At 35.6% G+C, this 20733-nt stretch overlaps 1 protein-coding gene across 1 annotated transcript in view; it reads right to left on the bottom strand.

Moving 5' to 3' along the window:
- The window catches only part of LOC149807313 (TBC1 domain family member 2B-like), an 86967-nt gene that overhangs the window by 39225 nt on the left and 27009 nt on the right, over window positions 1-20733 (bottom strand). The window contains exons 9-13 of the mRNA XM_089965204.1: window positions 13808-13893; window positions 12853-12949; window positions 9417-9549; window positions 2671-2816; window positions 1387-1498 (exon numbers count right to left, since the gene is read on the bottom strand). Coding sequence (XP_089821330.1) covers window positions 1387-1498; window positions 2671-2816; window positions 9417-9549; window positions 12853-12949; window positions 13808-13893 — 574 coding nt within the window. The remainder of the gene's footprint in view (window positions 1-1386; window positions 1499-2670; window positions 2817-9416; window positions 9550-12852; window positions 12950-13807; window positions 13894-20733) is intronic.

Here is a 20733-nt window from a genome sequence, read left to right as displayed (position 1 = left end):
AATGTGCAACATCCCATAAGTCCAAAATCAATGTGCAACATCCCATAAGTCCAAAATGGATATACAGTACACCTTAATCCCATGATTGTTTTTTAACACACCTTAACCTCAATACAGATATACAAAACACCTTAATAACCTGAACCCCAAGCAGGACCACAGACATGGTTTGTGTACCCTAGGAAAAAATCTCTAGTATGTCAATATGAATTACAAATTTTTGATGGCGATGGGCCCCATGACCTAATTTGTTTGCATCACAGACACAAAGATGTTCAACACAACTTTAATCCCATGGTGGATATCAATACAACTTAACCCAACAATGGATGTGCAACACACCTTAATCATATGATGCATGCACAAGACACCTTAATCATATGATACATGTACAAGACACCTTAATCATATGATACATGTACAAGACACCTTAATCATATGATGCATGCACGACACACCTTAATCATATGATACATGTACAAGACACCTTAATCATATGATGCATGTACAAGACACCTTAATCATATGATACATGTACAAGACACCTTAATCATGATACATGCACAAGACACCTTAATCATATGATACATGTACAAGACACCTTAATCATATGATACATGCACAAGACACCTTAATCATATGATACATGCACAAGACACCTTAATCATATGATACATGTACAAGACACCTCAATCATATGATACATGTACAAGACACCTTAATCATATGATGCATGTATAAGACACCTTAATCATATGATGCATGTACAAGACACCTTAATCATATGATACATGTACAAGACACCTTAATCATATGATACATGTACAAGACACCTTAATCATATGATGCATGTACAAGACACCTTAATCATATGATACATGTACAAGACACCTTAATCATATGATGCATGTACAAGACACCTTAATCATATGATGCATGTACAAGACACCTTAATAATATGATGCATGTACAAGACACCTTAATCATATGATACATGTACAAGACACCTTAAACATGATACATGCACAAGACACCTTAATCATATGATACATGCACAAGACACCTTAATCATATGATACATGCACAAGGCACCTTAATCCTATAATGGCTTTGCAGCACACCTTTATCCCATGATACATGTGCAACAATCCTTAATCCCAAGATGAATGTGTAACAGCCCTTAACCTCATAACTCCAAGATACACCTACTTGTACAGTGGAAGTTTTGCCCTAATATACTGGAATAACAGATAAAGCCCTGACAGAGAGGGCAGAAACCCAGCCAGTCAAATGTACAAGCAAATATGACCAGAAAGATAGTCAAAGTCAATTCTATTCACTGTTTTTTCTAAGCAGCTAAAGAAAAAAGAGTCACTTTGTTTATACCTGCTTTGCTGAGGGGTCAGCTGATGATGAACTTTTAAGTTTAGACACTAGTTCTGAATAATAGTCAGGCCCATAGTGCTCTATTACATTTCCAAGGTAATAGGAAATGCATCTGGAAAAAAAAGATAAACAGTGAAAAGACAAGATAATTTTCAACAAACACATGAATGTAAAAATGAAACATCACTAGTTATCAACTTATCTGAACTTATTCAGCAAGATGAAATATTAGAGACAAAGTATCAGAAACAACTTGGTATATCAATATATTGGAATCGACCTGCTAGTTCTGAATGAGAATGGATACAAGGAAATCTGTTGCTCACTATCAATGGTTAGAAATTAGTTCATGCAAAAAAAATAACCACCTGAATGCATACTGGATCGAATGGCATAAGAAAAAAAGCATACAAAGACTTTCTCAAATTATCTCTTATTTTCAGAGGAGATTTATTCTAGCTTGCAAAAGAAGGTATGCCCCAACTGTAGCCAATTTGAAGTCCAAAATGTTCCCAAAAGTGACCAAACTTGCTAAATTTGATTAAGCAGCAAATATCAACTGTGGTTTTCTAAGTATGCATACAAACATGTCAACAAAATTTCATTTTTCAACAGTAAGCAGTTATCAATCATGGTAACAATAATGAAATTGAGAAGTCACTTCCAAAATCTGCATGAGAAACCACTGCAGCTAGGAGGTAGTATGATATTTTCAGTGACCTCCCCAACAACTTCCCTCTGGGTTCTGGAATTGTTGAACTGGCTACCTCCCCATAACTCCCTTATGGGTTCTGGAATTATTGAACAGGCTATCTCCCCACAACTCCCCTATGGGTTCTGGAATTGCTGAACAGGCTACCTCCCCACAACTCATTTTGGGTTCTGGAATTGTTGAACAGGTCACCTCCCCACAACTACCATGGGTTCTGAAATTGTCAAACAGGCTAAGTTCCCACAACTGCCCTGTGGGTTATGGAATTGTTGAACAGGCTCAATGCACCCTCTTGTATGTCATAATATCTGATTAATGGAGGTAGCACTTTCTGCCTTGGAATGCATCCCATGAGGCTCCAGCTGCAAAGAGTGTGGTTTATAAAAAACAAAATAAAAAAATCCCATCTGTTGTATTTTAAGGTTTTAACCTTTTATTGCCTTTAATTAGGTTTTCTGCACCTTTTTGGGATACCTAATTTATTTATTATTTTACCTGTTGATGAAATTAATGTCTCTAATACTTGAAAACAGTGCAAGGGTCAATCAAAAGTGGATAACTGTATGCCTCACCCTTTCCAGACCTGTTCCCTGTATTCAAGAGGGATTCCCTGGCGTATCAAGTTCTTCAGTTCCACACTCCTCTGAAGTGACCTCCCCTTCTGACCAACCATGTAATTCTCCCATTTTATCCTTAAGGACATCTCCAGATCTGCCTCCTGAATCATGATATGAAGACAGTTTATTCAAAGTAGCAGTAACTACCATCAAGCACCTATTTTTGTGGGGTACCAATTTTCCTGGATTGTGATGTTGCCACAAACCACACATTCAAAGATCAAATGAAATTGAATAATTTGTGGAAATTATGGGACTCCTTCCCTAATCCATGAAATTAAGTGCAAATGAAATTATAACTTTTGGCAAAACTATGAAAACTGACACTAATAATAATAAATGAATTAAAATAAGTTAATATTTGATTCATAAGTGAGTAGAGCATGATGGATAACTGAAATAGGTGTCATAGCTATGAACTGAATTTATCTATAGGTGAGTAGAGCATGATGGAGAAAGTGAAATAGATTCCATTGCTATGAACTGAATTTATAAGTGAGCAGTGCATAATAGAGGTCTGAAATAGCTGACATAGCTATGAAATTAATTTATATTTGAAACTAAGAATAGATACCTTTCTGTAAATTAATTATACACTCATTATCTGCTAGCGATTATAGTTTTAAATACCTATTTTCTGATTTACTTTTCTTTCCAAAGTAATACATCATTAGTTAAATGACAATCATGTATTTGCATAAACTTGGTCTCTTTTGTCATTATTTCAACATTAAAATAAATTAAATCTTCCTCACTATAGAGGTGACTTTAGCCCAGAAAATACATTACACTAATGGCTGTTAAATGCTTGACACTGCAACAATGCTGACTACCACAAATCATTGTTTTTATTGCCAGATGCATTGTCTGAAAATAGATATTCAATGCCATCTTACAGTTTCTATCATCTTTAGTGACCATGGCCAGAGATCCACCAATGAAACACTTATAATCATATATCTCTTGCATTGACTGAATATTTGTACACATGATATATTTGATTTTACTGTAAGTATCAAACATGCCACCATCAATTCTGTAACAAACTGAAATTTATTGAACATACTTACTGATGACTAACTGAAATTAAAGATCCCAAAATTAAAAGACAATTTCTGAATACCAATGTGATTTCAGGGGCCCCGAGTGGCTGAGTGGTCTAAAGTGTTCACTGTTCCGGATCACTGCCATCTCACATATGTGTGGGTTCGAGTCCAAGGCTCATCTAGCGTGGGTATGTGGGAAAGCCTGCCAGTAGCTTCTCGTAGGTTGGTGGTTCTTCCTGGGTTTTCCAGGGTTCTTCCTCCACCAGTTATACTGGCTGCCATGTATAGCCTATCATGTGCTGAAAAACGGCATTAAACCCTAAAACTACAACAACAACAACCAATGTGATTTCTCCCACACACCATTAAAAACCAAAACTGTGCTTGGAAAGCATGCAAGCCCCAGCTGCAGAACAAAACAAACAAAATTCGTGAAAAATATGAAAAATTGTCCAAAAAAGCTAAACCAGTGTAATCCATGATTACATAGCTCACCTCTTTGAAGCTTTTAGTAGTCTCCAGTAGCCATTATAAATATTAATTATCATGCTGAAAATAAATTCAGACTAATATAATCTTGACAACAAAATATTGCTCCCTTTCTGGTGTTTTTTATCTTATATTTAAAATGGTACTATACTGCCAGTATTGTGCTGACATGCTGTTAATACAACCACATACATACATACATACATACAGTAACATAGTTATAAACAAACAAATCAATAAAAATGAATTATTTTTTCCATATCATAATGAAGGTACTATATTAGTTGACAGAAAACCAGATATCAATTTGTTCATTTGTTTTGTTATTTTAAATCATAATTCTTACAAACTGATTCAGGAACTTATATCATTGTCCATCCCAAGAGGTCTTTTGTTACTGGGTGAATGTCACGTCTTTAAGTAATAGCCAGTATTACAAACACAATTTATGCATATGACACAACAAAAGCCTCACATTAAAAGCATGCAGTCCACTAATCTAATTCCTATACTCATTCACATGCACAATACATGTTAACCTGTTGAAGGTAATCTACCACAACATACAATATAAAGTCACTATTATGGAAAGTTTACTCTGACCAGAACGTGCCTTCACTGTAGGACATGGCAAAAATATATGTAGTCATGATCTAAGTACAAATATAAAATCTATGACCTTCTTTGGTTGTGTGGGTGAAGTACTAAAACAGCTGCATTATCAGTCCTTCAAAATTTGAACATAAACAACACCCAATAAATGAACTTCAAAAAACAGATTTTCAACCAAGCCACTGAAGCATGAAATATAGGTCACAGAGACATCCTTTTGCAATATGGATATAGTCCTTTCCAAGATGCATCATCTCAGCAATTTTCCTTATTTCAGTTAGGCTGATTTTGCCTGAATGTGAGTGCAAGGGTGGCAATGCAAGCAGGAAAGGCAGTTCTTGAGCTGCTGGTTTCCATATATCATAAATTTTAGTCAAGAAGCAATGGTGTAATAAAGGTCATTGACTAGAAAGCTAAGGCATGATGGAGATTCAGTGAAGACAGGTGTCTCATCTTACCAGATCTACTGCCTGATTTTTCATCAAATTGAAAATCATCTAGCAAAGTCATCTCAAACATCAAAGAAGTTGCCACCATATTCTGCAGTATGGTACCAGCATGGCCAGAACAAAGATGATAGCTGGCTTTCTGAATGAGATCCTTTGAGTTCAGATGATCAGAGATCTCTTGGATCTTTGCTGACTAAAGAAGGAGACATGTTTCATCATCATCTTCCAAGTCTACAAAATCCTTAACCTTATAGGCTTGACTTGTAGATGGTGGCATATGGGCTCAGGGTATGTGAACTGATCATGGTTGTCCACACATTTGCCACTGGAATTGTTCTCTTAAGGCATTATTTGGATGTCTGCATATAACATACTCTGCAGCATGGATGTCCACTGAGTTTGTGCCATTGTCACTGCGTGCAACACTATATCTGCTCAATGGATATGTAGTGTAATAAATAGCTATCCAGTTCAATTGGTGGATGGAAATGCTTGCACAAATAGTTAGAAACAGTGCTGGGCAGCTGACTGGACAGTCAGTTTAAAAACCACCTAGAAAGTACTGCAAAATGAACAGATCCCCATATGTCTAAGCATACCATTAAAGGGCTGGCCATTATGAAGTTTGGCTCAAAGATGTGAAATCTACTCAATGGATATGCTGTTAATAGCTTTTCCACTGGCTAAATGGTGATTGTGCAAGGTGTGTGGTGTGTGTTGACAGTTAGTACTAATATTAGTACCCTTACTCGTACCTCGTGGACAGGGTACTAACATGAGCATATACGTGTTAATGGAGCAAGCCGGGTGTGATTCACACCCGGCGCTCCTTTAGCGTAATAATAAAACTTTAAACACATTCCTTGCATATAATCCAATAAATTGAGTAGTCCTCTTATTTAATAACGGAAGTATCGAAAATCATTGTAGAAATAGTTGTAAAATCTCGTTTACCTTTTATAGCCGATATTTTCGTTTAGATCGTCCACCATATTATTTCAAACAATGATTACTTCCGTTCTCAGCCTCGTTTGTTTGTGTGCCATATAAGGAGATTGGCGCCTTTTTTGGAAATGTAAACAAATTGTAGTAAAATTTTGGCGCCGTTTGGGTCAGAAATTCTGCGCATTAAAAGTAAATACGGTTTATCGGCAACTTTGAAATTCCACCAGGAAGCGATTATTCGCACTTAACTGATAATTATATAGCGTAGAAAATCCAAAATATGGTCTGGCAAGACTTTTACGTAGAAAAGGGGTCATGGCAAGAGTCTCGCGTTATCTGTCATGGCGGACAGGATAAGGTTAGAGTAACCATGCCAATTTATTTTATCGCGTAAGGGCTTAATAAATTCAAAATAAGCCAAATTTCTTTCACAGTATGAATATACTTATGTATTTGATTTCTACACTGTTTGTTTTTCTGACTTTAGTGACGAATTTGTTTGCTCCATTACATGATATGGGATCAGTTCGTAGCCTCAACCACAACAAATCAAGTTGAGGCTACGACATCGTAGCTAGTTGACAGTATGAATGGCCAGAAAGTATGCTGGATGGGCTGCTGGATGGTTGATTGAGCTGTCTGGATAGTCAGCCTGGAAACTGCCTGGATGGAATGTGCTGTGAAATGGACTGACAGATCCAGTGGATGGTTGATTCAGCTGGCTGGACAGTCAGCCTGGAAACTGCCTGGATGGAATGTGCTGTGAAATGGACTGACAGTTCCAGTGGATGATTGATTCAGCTGGCTGGACAGTCAGCCTGGAAACTACCTGGATGGAATGTGCTGTGAAATGGACTGACAGTTCCAGTGGATGGTTGATTCAGCTGGCTGGACAGTCAGCCTGGAAACTGCCTTGATGGAATGTGCTGTGAAACGGACTGACAGTTCCAGTGGATGGTTGATTCAGCTGGCTGGACAGTCAGCCTGGAAACTGCCTGGATGGAATGTGCTGTGAAATGGACTGACAGATCCAGTGGATGATTGATTCAGCTGGCTGGACAGTCAGCCTGGAAACTACCTGGATGGAATGTGCTGTGAAATGGACTGACAGTTCCAGTGGATGGTTGATTCAGCTGGCTGGACAGTCAGCCTGGAAACTGCCTGGATGGAATGTGCTGTGAAATGGACTGACAGATCCAGTGGATGGTTGATTCAGCTAGCTGGACAGTCAGACTGGAAACTGCCTGGATGGAATGTGCTGTGAAATGAACTGACAGATCCTGTGGATTCCTTTATGGCTCCATATACAATGGAATGGCTGGCCAGTATGTGATACAGCTCATTAATGTGATGGACATCTGGTCACTAGTTAAGAAAGTATGACCAGCTTAATTTCTGGACTGGCTGGTCAGCAGCCAGAGTAACAGAGTATGGCATGGAAATACAGATCATCGATGTCCAAAAAATAATCCACGTGCCAAGACTTACAGGTCTGAGGTCCAAGCTTGAGCACGTTAGGGGAACTTAAGCTTAGCAGTCTGCCTAAATAAGAGAAGAAACTTTTCCTTCAATTCCAAGCCACACCTGGAGATATGCAATAGACACAGAAACAAATATTTCCTGAACAACAGTGTCATTATCTGTTTGTCCTGTGATGCACAATCATCAAGATTTTCAATAAAGCCAAGGACCAAATCCCTATTTAGCACTTCATACATATACTACAGGTAGAAAACAAAGAACACTTTATGCAAGAGAGACCCATATCCTTCGTGTCATCACTGGCTTTAAAACTTTGTACTTGACACATTATTATGTTATTAATGTTCATGTTAAAAGACAAGAATGACAAAACATATTCAGAAAATAACAACTCAAAAATATTCACATATAACAATAACATTTGTTACTTAAACAAGTGAAAAACCAGGCTGTGTGCATGAATAAACATCCAACAATGAGCACCAACAATACCTTGTCACAACTGTGAAAACATTCGTGTAAATATTGATCAAATTAAAAATAATTTTTGCAACACATAAGAGATACTGTAATAAACAATACAATACTACTTCTAAATGGATGGGTCAGAATAACAAAGACATCCAAGACGATGTGGTACAATGTTGATTATAACAAGCAACAGCTTAAACTGGTAATCATTCTACTGACGGGTAGCTACCTAGTAGTGGTAATGGTAACCATTCTATTGACAGGTAGCTACTTAGTAGTGGTAATGGTAACCATTCTACTGATAGGTAGCTACCTAGTAGTGGTAATGGTAACCATTCTATTGACGGGTAGCTACTTAGTAGTGGTAATGGTAACCATTCTACTGATAGGTAGCTACCTAGTAGTGGTAATGGTAACCATTCTATTGACGGGTAGCTACTTAGTAGTGGTAATGGTAACCATTCTACTGACAGGTAGCTACTTAGTAGTGGTAATGGTAACCATTCTATTGACGGGTAGCTACTTAGTAGTGGTAATGGTAACCATTCTACTGACAGGTAGCTACTTAGTAGTAGTAATGGTAACCATTCTACTAACGGGTAGCTACTTAGTAGGGGTAATGGTAACCATTCTACTGATGGGTAGCTACCTAGTAGTGGTAATGGGATATATTGGGTATGAGTTTCTTTGTCTACATGATAAATTGTTGAGAGGGTATGATTCAAGAGGTAGTTTAGTTTATTTCTTAATGTTAATGTAATTGTTGAATATATTCCACAGAGAAAATAATTTGTTGTTATGGCCCAGAAATCTAAACAGATCATTAATCTAGATACATTGTGTTCTATTTCATGGATCTAATTGCACAGTTTTTGTGCTATTGTCGCAAAATTGAATGTACGGCATCAAAACAATATATAACCTTCTGCTAAAAATAAAATCACAAGCATAAACAAACACATCTCAAGAAACCTAAAAGCATATTACCAGATATATGCACATACAGGTAACAGCCTCCCAGTAAGAATACACTTGTTGGAGATGAATTGCATAAAATTTGTATTTTTTAAACATCTCATCAGAGCAGTAACCCCAAAATCAACAAAGGAAAAATGAAAAACAAGCTTAAAGGTCACACTATGAAATGTCTAACTAAGCCTGACCTAAGAATGTCTGACTAACCTTCACCTATATATGACTGACTGACCTTGACCCTGGATGTAATTTCTTGTGACTGTCTCTCAAAAACAGCTGCCTTGGTAACCAATTCATCTTGATCTTCTTCCTCCTCCTCCATCATATATATCCTGGAGAATCCATACTGGTCATACTCATGTTCACTGTTGTAGAAAATAATAGGCAGTGAATGTCACAAACTTGCAAAACCCTATGTCCCACTAGTTTACAGTGCTTCAACATATGTTATTTTATACATGACTACTGAGTTATTAGGGTTAACATGCCCATAAGAATATATGACATGTAAAATAACACCTTATGACATCACAAATTACAACATGATGTCATGTTTGAGGCAATCAAATATACAGCTGTCCCCCTCCTGTTGCCACCTCTTCTGCACTGGGAAAGTGGCTGTATAATACAGATGGCCTTTCCAGAGGGGGACTATATTTGTGACAAGTATGTGTATGTTTTAAGAAAGTTACAGATACCTTCAAGGCATTTAATATCTTCATTTAAAAGTAGCACTTATTATTAGAAGGTTCTTCTTTTCATAAGAACTGACTAATTGCAAGTTAATAGCTCTTATTCTTAAGCATGAAATGCAAGTAGGGTATTCTTGACATGTGCATGGAAAAGGCATTCAAAAATGTAATTTAAATCTTGGTACATGAATTGCTTGGCATTTAAAATAATTCTCTTTCCATTTACTCCATTTTCCCACTGTCACAGAATATTCTGAATTTCTGTTATGATGTTGCATATCTGAATCATCCTCACATAAAATATTTTGGCAAGAACTCTTGAACTCTCCCTACTGTCATCATGTCAAATAACTTCTACTTTTCTTCTAAAGTATTATTTCTCCATTTATGTGATGATATGTTAAGGTTTTTTAATGATTTATTCCTGTGTTGCTAATTGTTCAGTGCTGCAGCTTAATTATGCAGACAAAACTGTTTGGACAGTCAATGAAATGCCTTGCTTATAAAGGAATTGATACATGTACAGTCTCATGATTTTTCAGTCTATGTTTGGTACCCTGTTTTGCTGAAGGTTGATTTCTCTCTGTGTGTTAATCCACAAAATCTATATTTAACCTATGCTGACTATGTTATGATCTTGACAATTGCATCCAGTTTTAATCATCAAAGAAAAAATCTCAACCCCTATGTGAAGCCTAAACTCTATCACAATAATGTTTGCCCCATGTCCTGTAAATGTCTGCGTTAATGATATAATATTACCTAAGTGGTACATGTACTTTAGCCAACACTTCTTTCAGTAACAAAAACCTGATATCGGGAAACAGACATCGGTAAAGATAATCAGATTGCTTACCATACCGTACGAATTAAATTTTGGTTTCTGGAAACATATTAAAATAAAATGTGGCCACTTGGGACGGATAAATTTTACATCTTTGCACTAATATGCTGGCCGCTGGTCAGGATAGAAGGATGGCCTTTCTTGAGGGGTACATTTGAACACAAACTTGTCGGTGCCAATGGATTATGGCCATAAAAAGTAGGTGTTCACTGGTCTGGGGGCTGTTCATGAGGGGGACCACTGTGTAACAGAGTCATTTCATTATACAATTCTAAGGGTTTGTCAAATACAGCTGTTACAGGTGTAATGAGGGACGCATTAAAAAAATGCATCAAAGTCATTTCACTATGTCATTCTGGGGTTTTGTCAAATACAATCAGTATTTTACATCAGGACCAAGGCATTCCAAATGCATGTCCAAATTATTTCACTACACTTTTCAGGGATTTTATCAAATGCAATCAGGATTTCACATCAGGACCAAGGCATTTCAAATGCACATCCTATTCATTCCACTACATTATTTTTGGGGTTTTATCAAATGCAATCAGAATTTTACATCTGGACAAAGGTATTTCAAATGCATGTTCAAGTCATTTCACTATGTTATTCTGGGCTTTTGTCAAATGCGATCAGAATTTCACATCAGGATGAAGGCATTCCAAATGCATGTTCAAGTCATTTCACTGCATTATTCTGGGGTTTTTGTCAAATGTCCAAGTCATTTCACCACACTATTCTGGGGTTTTGTCAAATACAATTGGCATTTCATATGATATGTAAAACATTACACGAGTTTACATTCTAATCAAAATGTGAGAGATTCATCAAATCATTTTAACCTTTGCTTGTCAATAAATGTCATTTGAAATTAACAATCATGTAAAATCCTCTGCATGTAAACTTCTGTAAGTTGAATGCATAAAAATCCTACTATTGACCATTTCACTGATTAATCTACTGAAAAGTGATACATTTATTTCACAATCTTCTGTTGCAGGTCATGCTATAATGAAACCACTGAGGCATTTTTACCATTAAGATTTTGACAAATATACATGCAGAATTTAATCAATGCAATTTTTTGTTTACAAGACAAATATGGTCCAAGTATTGTGGTCACACTTTGAAACAATGACTATTTCAGCATCCAGCAATAGATTCTTTTCTAAAATTTCACTTAAAGTAATATTATTCAGCACTGTAATTTCAACTGTGTATATTTTATTATTGAATACTGACAAATTATTTGACCATGTGAAGATGCATCAATGAATGGAAACAAATCTGGAACCGATCAAAATTTAGACTTTGGCTTTGTTTCCTCACGTTTTCAGTATTAAGCTATGGTTGTCTGCATCTGTATAATTATGTTACACTGACTTGTTTGCAAGGAAAGTTTTGTTTTGTTTGCTTTTTGTGATTTATAGCATTTTGCAGTATACATAAATATCCTAGGATTCACATACTGATGATTAAATTTCATTTAACAGCCAAAGTAGAAAAGTCATCGGATTCTGAAAGACAACTACTGAGTACACTTCTGCCACTAGTTTGTTTCAGTTCAGCTAATATTTTGATACTGTGAAAGCTGTTTCAAATGTGGTGACTTGAAGCAGCAGGCTCATGTGTTGGATTTTTTCCCCGCAAATTAAATGTTGTTGTTGTTGTTGTTGTAGGGTTTAACACAATTTTTCAGCACAGGATAGGCTACACATGGCGGCCAGTATTAATGGAGGAAGAAACCGGGAAATCCCTGGAAAGAATCACCAACCCTCAAGAAGCTACTGCCAAGCTTTCTCACATATTCACATTGTCCGAATCTGAGACTCAAACCCACACTGACAGAGGTGAGATGGCAGTGATCCGTAACGGAGAGTGCTTTAGACCACTCAGCCACTATGGGCCCCCAAATTAAATGTAAATGTACAAATATTTTAAAGGCCAAAGCTTATAGAAAGTCATTTACATGTACACACTCTATCAAAATTGATGACTTGTATTTATACAAGGACAAAATTTCACCTATATGTTACTTATAAAGTGATCAATACATATTACGTATAGGCCAAGTATCGGTCATCTCCATGCTGGAACCTCAGCGTTCATGTGAAAATTTGTAACATATTTACCTGCTAGAGGCCAGGAGAATTTCAAGGTCATGGGTGTTAGTTTCCATAGCGTCTTCTAATAACTGACTGACAATTCCTTCAGCATGCTCTGACTCAACTGCAATAAAGATGGCTGGCTAATTTATTTAAAGCAGAAACATGATATTATTATATATCTTATTTCACGATTCTCATATCTGTTGCAATGCAAATATTTTTTTGAGAAATAAATCATCATAAATCTATTAAAAATAAATAAATTGTATCAATAAGTTCTTTCAGCCTTTACATATGTCACTTCCCCATAATCATCAGATGAAAGTCCTTGTTTAAAATTACATTGTGATCTGTAAAGTTTCAAGAAAATTTTCTACAACTGTTCTACATCAAAGTAACATTTTTACATTACTATAATCTCCCTTAACAACTGAAGTTTGACTGTTACTAGTTGTTTTCACAACATAATAATAAATTTATTCTGTAACATCTGAAGTTTAACCCTTACCAGGCAGATCTGGGTCTGTGCAGTTTGTTTGGAGTAATCAGTAGAACAAACAACACAGACCCTGATCTGCGGGTACATTATGCTAAAGCAGATCAGGATCTTTGTTGTTGCAGTTTGACTCGACTTATAAGCAAGTATGTACAGTAACATAAAGTATTCAATTCTGTACATATTCATGATCCATGCTGAGAAAGCTTTTTTTTTTTTTTCAAAAGTACTGAATTTACTGATGTATATCATGATCCCAACCAAGTAAAAATGGTTGCTTAATAAAACAGTTACGTGTATTTGGTTAAAATTGATACATAAATACCAAAAAGCTGGCCTTAAGTGCCAGATCTATCAGAAATCACGACTTAGTTGAAAATGTTTATGTATTATACCCCAGCTCCAAAAGTCCCCACCAACAGCCAAATAGCAAAGAACTTTAAAACCTAAGATAATCTCAGCTACAATTATCCAATTACAAACCTTTAGATGGAGACTTCAGTTTATTTAACAGCACCAGGTACCTACTCTGGGTCTGGTAAAATTTAGCTTCTAACTTTGCATAATTCCTGAAAACCAAAAAGAGAAGGACATGTGTAATGCTGCATGGATAATGGTAGAAAGAACCATATCAATAAATGATTTATGTATGTATACAACTGATAATGTAGGCTGACAAAAGTATGGCTGAGACACACCAAGTTGTTGCAATGGATGAAAGCTAAATTCAAAATTTTAACCTAAAAGCTAAAAGAACTACAACAGGGTTAATAAGAAAAGAGATTAAAGCACAGTGGTAAAGTGAGAACAGGGTATCATGGTGATCTGTGTTAATTTGATAAAAGAAATACACGTGATATGTGTTATTCTCATTAAAATTTACACATTTGAGTTCAGTGTTATTCTAATTACAAAATACATATCTGTGATCTGTGTTATTCTGATTATGAAATACACATCTGTGATCTGGGTTATTTTGAATGTAAATACAACTCTGCAATCTGTGTTATTGACTATAAAATATACACCTGTGGTCTATATTATTTTAATTACAAACTACACATCTGTGAGCTGTTATTAAGATCATAAAATACACATCTATGATATGTTATTTGGATTACAAAATACAGAACTGAGATTTGTTATTCTGATTAAGAAAATACACATCTGTATTATTTTGATTACAAAATACACAACTTTGGTAAAGTATGATCCAAATGACTGTCATTTTGGGTAAAAAGTTAAACATAATCACAACTTTGAAGTTAGGCATCAACTGATTTTTTAGGTGCATATACCTGCCATTTACCGTATTTACCACATATGTTGGGACACCGTATTTGTTGGGACACCATAAAGTAATTTTAAAAGTAATTTTTTTGTGCACTGTATGTTCTGGGATACATCGTTATTTTCGAGTCGTAAGTTGTGGGACACCTTTTAAATTATTCGAAAATTCCATGTCGGAAATTGCACTCCAGCTGAAATTTTATTTAAAAATATATAAAACTGTTTACTTTAGATAAAACTCTTTAATTCACTGCAGCAGCATCTCATCAACACAACCCTTCTCCTGCACACGTACGATCTATTCTTTTGGTACATTAATATTTTTTTAGCTTTCTCATACAGTGAAAAATTGTTAGAGGCAACACACCACCTGAAGCGAAAACTGCAAGGATAAAACAGACTAGTCTTGCTAATTCTCACACTTCTGACGCCCATCTTATCGTCAGTCCATCCAGGAATGCGATCAAAGTACACTAGAGTTTCATTCATGTTAATGATCATATTGTCAGCGAAATGATGTTTCTCTTCTGGCCTTCACGAATTCATCACGTGATTTTACTTTCTCCAAATCTTTTGGATGATGCTGGGTCATCAATGTTCATGCACGAAGCACTATATTGTGTAACTTTAAAAACTGTTCCACTGTTTTGCTTTATTTTTAAAATTTTCGTGAATAGTGGTGGAAAGGAACCAAAGTTAGCTTCCATATCTCGGCTGTCTTTGTATATTCAAAGCTAAAAAGTAAAAAATCGGCACACTTAAAAGAATCCACAGTCGGCTTCCAAGGTCACCTTGCTTTACAATAAAATAACCTTTGTCTTTGATGTCCTGTCCGTAAGTTCAAAGAAGAAATTTACTGCTGGCTGCCAGTTGTGTTTATTTACCACCAGTGCTTCTATGTGTTTGGCATCTGTAGTAATAATACAAAGATGAACTGATGTCTGCGGGTAAATAGTAATGATACTTTTGTAACCTGCGCCGGCGAAAAGATTGTCACTTGCACTCAAGTGAATGTGTTTTTAAATAACGATTTTTATTTGATAGATACTGTCATACAGTAGATCTGGATATAAATTAATCTTGGCTATTTTGCACCTAACACTGTGCCATGCGTGAATGTGAATGGCAGTTGTCTTCAATATAGCGGTTGATTATTTCCCTCTCGTTCGCGAAATCGTTTGCTTCTCTTCTGGCCTTCACGAATTCATCACATGATTTTATTTTCTCCAAATATTGCTGGGTCATAGACATCTGTGCACAAAGCACTATATTGTGTCATTTGAAAATTTGTTCCATTGTTTCGATTTATTTTCGAAATTCCCGTGGATACAGGTGAAAATGAACCCAAGTTTACTTCCATATCTCAACCAGCTTTGTATATTTTAAAAAATCGGCTCACTTCACAGAATCCATAGTTAGCTTCCAATGTCGGCTTGCTTTGCAATAAAATAACCTTTGTATGGATATCCTTTACACACAAAAAAAAAGTAAACAAAGTCGGCTTCTGAGATCGGCTTGCTTTGTAATAAAAATACCTTTTGTCTTTGATGTCCTGTCAGTAGGTTCAAAGAAGGAGTTAACTGCTTGCTGCCAGTCGTGTTTATTCATCACCAGGGCTTCTATGTGCTTGGCATATGTAGTTACAATTAATACAAAGGAGCATTGATGTCTGGGGTAAATAGTAAGGATAATTTTGTAACCCGAGCTGGTGAAAAGATTGTCACTTGCACTCAAGTGAATGTGTTTTCAAATGACGATTTTTATTTGCGACATACTGTCATACAGAAGACCTGGATATAATTCAATCTTGATTATTTTCCACCCAACACCGTGGCATGCGTGTATAGTGTCTTCAAGATATCAGTTGACTATTTCCCTCTTAATTGCGACTTTGTTAGCATCAGTTTTCAGTCGGATAACATGTCCAAACCTTTGAGCACAACCACACACACTTGTTTTTCAATGTTCATGTCAATGAACAACGTGGCGTGTGGTATTGGACATAATTGATACACGCTACAGTATGGAAGCCTACGCCACTTACACGGATTTCGTGGAAATATTTTATTCTATAATGCTCATGTTAAAAAAAGGAATAAATGATAACACAAGGTTAGTTTCTTTCTTTTAATTATCAATTAAGCATTTTATTTATCTATTTTTTTGCAACGTGCAGTGGGGGGGGCAAGCACAAATGCATTACAAATTTATTTCATTTCTAAGTCTTGGGACATATGACTAAAGTGAAAAATGTTTCACCATAAGTTCTGGAACAGGAAAAAAGTTAATTATTTTATTGGGTCCCAACATATGCGGTAAATACGGGTACTTGCTAAAGGAACACATACTGGAAAAATTAAAATGTGCATACAAAATCCTTGCAAATAAATATTCATGTACTTTTCAAATTATGCTTATGTGAAGTAATCTAACAGAATTCTGGGCAATCTCATAATCTTCCTTTGATTTATGCTAAAAACTTGACATGTGGTTAATGCACCACACTGAACAAACTGAACGGTCTTGTACTATTTTCATTATAAGATGAAACCGGAGCTATACTATAGAACCTATAAATAAATTTGGATTTGAATATACCCTTAGTGATACTCTTGTAACCTACCCACATCCGGTAAGAAATTTACTCAGATGTCAAACAATATCCTAACAAAATCCTGTTTCAATTGTCACATCGTATGTAGTATGTTCTGGAATTTTCAAGAATATTCCAAAAATTAGTACCAAATATTAGCTAAATATATCAAATGAAATTATCCAGAATGTTCAATATAAAACCAATGTTATTTTTAAAATATGGAATTATCTGTGATAATTTGGAACCAATGAATACTAATTCCTATTGTTACCACTTGAAATAAGCCAGTAATTTATTAAAAAATGTCTGGATCTTTTTTAATTACTCTTATTGTTAAAAACAAGATGAGAAAGTTTCCATTTGCTGTACTGTGGTTTCATTTTTTGTCATGGTCTATCAATTTTCATAGATATAATGCTTTCTCCAAAATGAATTGAAAGACTCAATGAAAAAAAACTCCTGAATTAGCATCCAAATTAGAAGACCCAATGAAAAATTAGCTCCTAAATTAGAAGACCTAATGAAAAATGAACTCCTGAATTAGAAGACCCAATGAATAATGAACTACGTGCAGCAGACACCCATACCTAGAGAAACTTACTGACACTCGGCATATAACTGGAGCATTCATGCTTTTAATTATGGGTATTAAATTTAAAATCCTCCTGTGCATTCCAAACAACACAGCTACAAAAGAATCTGAAGTACAACTAGAGTGTAATCAGCAATTATATAGTTCAACTCTACTTTCACTAGTCTCCAGCAGCCATTTTGGAAATTATCATGCAGATAATAAATTCAGACTACAGTGATCTTGTCCCCCTTTTCCTAATTAAAGATTTTTGTAATCTTTTATCTTTAAATTTGACATTTGAACTTTTAACTGACACAATATGATACGGTCAAACCAGCCACCTATGTACCCACTCACTCACCTCCTGTCTACTATGACAGGGAATAAAGGATATAAAAAAATAAAACAGAATACTCTTTGTATCATATCAAAGTAGAAGTTGTTGTTGTAGGGTTTAATACCATTTTTCAGCACACGATAGGCTATACATGGCAGCCAGTATTAATGGTGGAGGAAGAACCTGGGAAAACCCCGGAAAGAGCCACCGACCCACGAGAAGCTACTGGCAAGCTTTCTCACATACCCACATTAGCCGAATCTGAGACTCGAACCCACACAGACAGAGGTGAGATGGCAGTGATCCGTAACGGAAAGCGCTTTAGACCACTTGGCCACTCGGGGCCCCCTCAAAGTAGAAGTAATAAGTTGATAAATACAGATTAAAGATATTTTTGCATCAATGTTTTTAAAACCCTTGATCTTAAAATTTGCTTGAAAAGCCATTATCATTGTGTTCTCATAGAAGCCATATTTTACTGAGTGAAAATCACATGCTTTGAGTAAACTTGGAGTGACAGCCAACAGTACAGAGTTCATATTACAATAACTAACTTGATTCATTACATGTGAGATCACACATGAAAAGCATGCAACTTACAAATCCAATCACTGAATTCCTATACTCTTCACTGGTATAATAAAGTTAACCTGTTGAGAGGACCCTATCACAAATATGAAATGTATAGTTAGTCATAAATATGGAAAGTATACCCTTGAACAAAAATATGTATTGCTACTTCCAACTGCCATAGTTACAATGCTCCTTTCGAGTACGGTTGGATGTATATCGGTCTCTAATTTTGAAAATCAACGTGATCATAAACATAAATGCTTAATTCATGTTATGAAGGCATCAAATGTAGGTCACAGTGAAATTCTTTGGTTTTAAGGGCATTGTAGTAACAAAGAAGCATCCAATTATCAACACCAATGTGACAATAAACCAAACATAAAAAAATAAGCCAGTAAAATGTTAAATGCAGATCACAACAACCTTCTTCTTTTGCAAGAATATCATATTATTAGGGACGCATAAAATTCACCTAGTTTGATGAATTGGCATAAACAGTGTCTGAAACTGAAGACATGGCATTGAATCTTTAACACAAGTCATAGCGACCTGTTTCTTTGATTAGGGTGTAGTATTTATCAAGGTACATCCCCTCATAAAATTCAAAGAATGTTAGTATACCAGTATGTATACAGGGTGCTAACCTATTTGGTTCTGAACTAAACCCCCCAAAACATAACCTAAAAGTAAAATGTAAAATGTAGGTCACAGTGGCATTATTCTGTGGTAAGGGTGTGGTACTCATAGAGATGCATACGATCATCCAGTTTGATGATTCTGGCAAAAATAAAGCTCAAGAAATAAACTCGAAACAAATTTAACCTAAGTGAGTGAAACATGAAATATAGGTCACCATGACCTACTTTGTGCTGAAAGTGTAGTACTCATCAAGATGCATTCGCTCACCACCTTTCATAAATCTAGGTATAACAGTAAATATTTACAGGGTGCTAAAGTTCTATTTGGTCATGACCTAAAAGCAAAAGCTTGCCCAAAGCCATAAAAATGTGAAATATAAGTAAGAGTGACATATTTGTGTGAAATGGACGTGGTACTAATGTAGATACATACAGTTATATAGTTTGATGATTATAGCATTAAAAGAGATTCTTGCATTAACAGAGATTGAGAAATAAACTAAAAAAAACACAACTGAAAGTTGGTGATGCATGAAATATGTCACAGTAACCTACTTTTGTGATGTGTGTGTGTGTGTGTAGTACTCATAAGGATGCATTCCATTAACAATTTTCATTAATAACTTGTAACAGTATATATGCTGGTTTCTAAAACGTATTTGGTCATCAGCAAAACTTAAAAGAAGCTAGTAAAATGTAAAATGTTCATCATTCTTTGGATTAAAGGGTATGGTATATGGTAGTAAAGAGATATGGTATGATGAAAGGGTATGGTATATGGTAGTAAGAGATATGGTATGATGAAATGGTATGGTATATGGTAGTAAGAGATATGGTATGATGAAAGGGTATGGTATATGGTAGTAAGAGATATGGTATGATGAAAGGGTATGGTATATGGTAGTAAGAGATATGGTATGATGAAAGGGTATGGTATATGGTAGTAAGAGATATGGTATGATGAAAGGGTATGGTATATGGTAGTAAGAGATATGGTATGATGAAAGGGTATGGTATATGGTAGTAAGAGATATGGTATGATGAAAGGGTATGGTATATGGTAGTAAGAGATATGGTATGATGAAAGGGTATGGTATATGGTAGTAAGAGATATGGTATGATGAAAGGGTATGGTATATGGTAGTAAGAGATATGGTATGATGAAAGGGTATGGTATATGGTAGTAAGAGATATGGTATGATGAAAGGGTATGGTATATGGTAGTAAGAGATATGGTATGATGAAAGGGTATGGTATATGGTAGTAAGAGATATGCACATACACACCCAGTTAGATGATTCTAATATGAACAGAACCTGAAAAATACTCTAAAAAAATACAACATGTAACCAAAGTCAGTGAAGCATGAGCCATAGGTTAGTTACCTACTTTTGTGATGAG

The sequence above is a fragment of the Sinohyriopsis cumingii genome, chromosome 1 (assembly GCF_028554795.1).
Source record: "Sinohyriopsis cumingii isolate HCF-2022 chromosome 1, ASM2855479v2, whole genome shotgun sequence".
NCBI classification, from domain to species: Eukaryota; Metazoa; Mollusca; class Bivalvia; order Unionida; family Unionidae; genus Sinohyriopsis; species Sinohyriopsis cumingii.
Note: the sequence above shows the minus strand (reverse complement) of the source record. Positions and strands in the feature narration are given on the sequence as shown.